Genomic DNA, 690 nt, shown 5'->3' with positions numbered 1-690 from the left:
CCTGCCGAGGAGACAGCCACGCTGCAGACCGGCTTCCAGCGACGGTATGGCGGCATCACAGGTACGGGTGCTGGGGCAGAGATCTGAGCTCCGGGTCAAAGTCCCATATCTCACGCCCTGTATGGAATGGCATGAGCAGCCTGCCTGCCTCTGAAGACTGGCGGTCCCCCAGGGAGCTAATCTTCCTCCTTTCCTCTCCTGCAGACCCAGGCACAGTACACAGAGCCCCATCACACTTCTCTCGCCTCCCTCTGGGAGGCTGGGCTGAGGACGGGCAGTCAGCGAGACACCCAGAGCCCGTGCCAGAGGAGAGCTCAGAGGATGAGCTTCCACCGCAGATCCACAAGGTAGGTGTGAAGGCTGTGGCCGAGAGGGGAAACCTGTACTTAGGACGGCCCAAACAGGTGCCACATCCCCTCTGTGTCTTGCAGGTATAACCTTGTAGGCTGGGGATCTCGTGGGGGTCGCAGACTGGGAGCCACCTGGGCAGCAGGATGTGGCGTCAGCCTGATTCTTCTCCCGTCCTGAGCGGACAGGATGGTCCCAGGCTCCATTTTGTTGCCGTCAATTGCCGAAGAGACAAAACTGCCAGTGCGGCAGCTTTGCGGTGGCGCCTTGTGTCCAGCCGTGTGTCAAGTCAATGCCACTCTGACTCTTGTGGGGTGAAAGCGTGTGTGAGTACATACATGT

The 690-nt window shown here is 59.9% G+C and overlaps 1 protein-coding gene across 1 annotated transcript in view; it reads left to right on the top strand.

The window, feature by feature from the left end:
• Positions 1–347, top strand: part of ATG9A (autophagy related 9A) — a gene marked incomplete at its 3' end in the record, with an annotated part of 7,529 nt that extends 7,182 nt beyond the window's left edge. The window contains 2 exon segments of the mRNA XM_009879115.1: positions 1–61; positions 205–347. Coding sequence (XP_009877417.1) covers positions 1–61; positions 205–347 — 204 coding nt within the window.
• Positions 348–690: the final 343 nt, after the last annotated feature.

The sequence above is a fragment of the Apaloderma vittatum genome, unplaced genomic scaffold (assembly GCF_000703405.1).
Source record: "Apaloderma vittatum isolate BGI_N311 unplaced genomic scaffold, ASM70340v1 scaffold32661, whole genome shotgun sequence".
Taxonomy (NCBI): Eukaryota; Metazoa; Chordata; class Aves; order Trogoniformes; family Trogonidae; genus Apaloderma; species Apaloderma vittatum.
The sequence above is the reverse complement of the archived record's forward strand: the minus strand, read 5'-3'. Positions and strand labels throughout refer to the sequence as shown.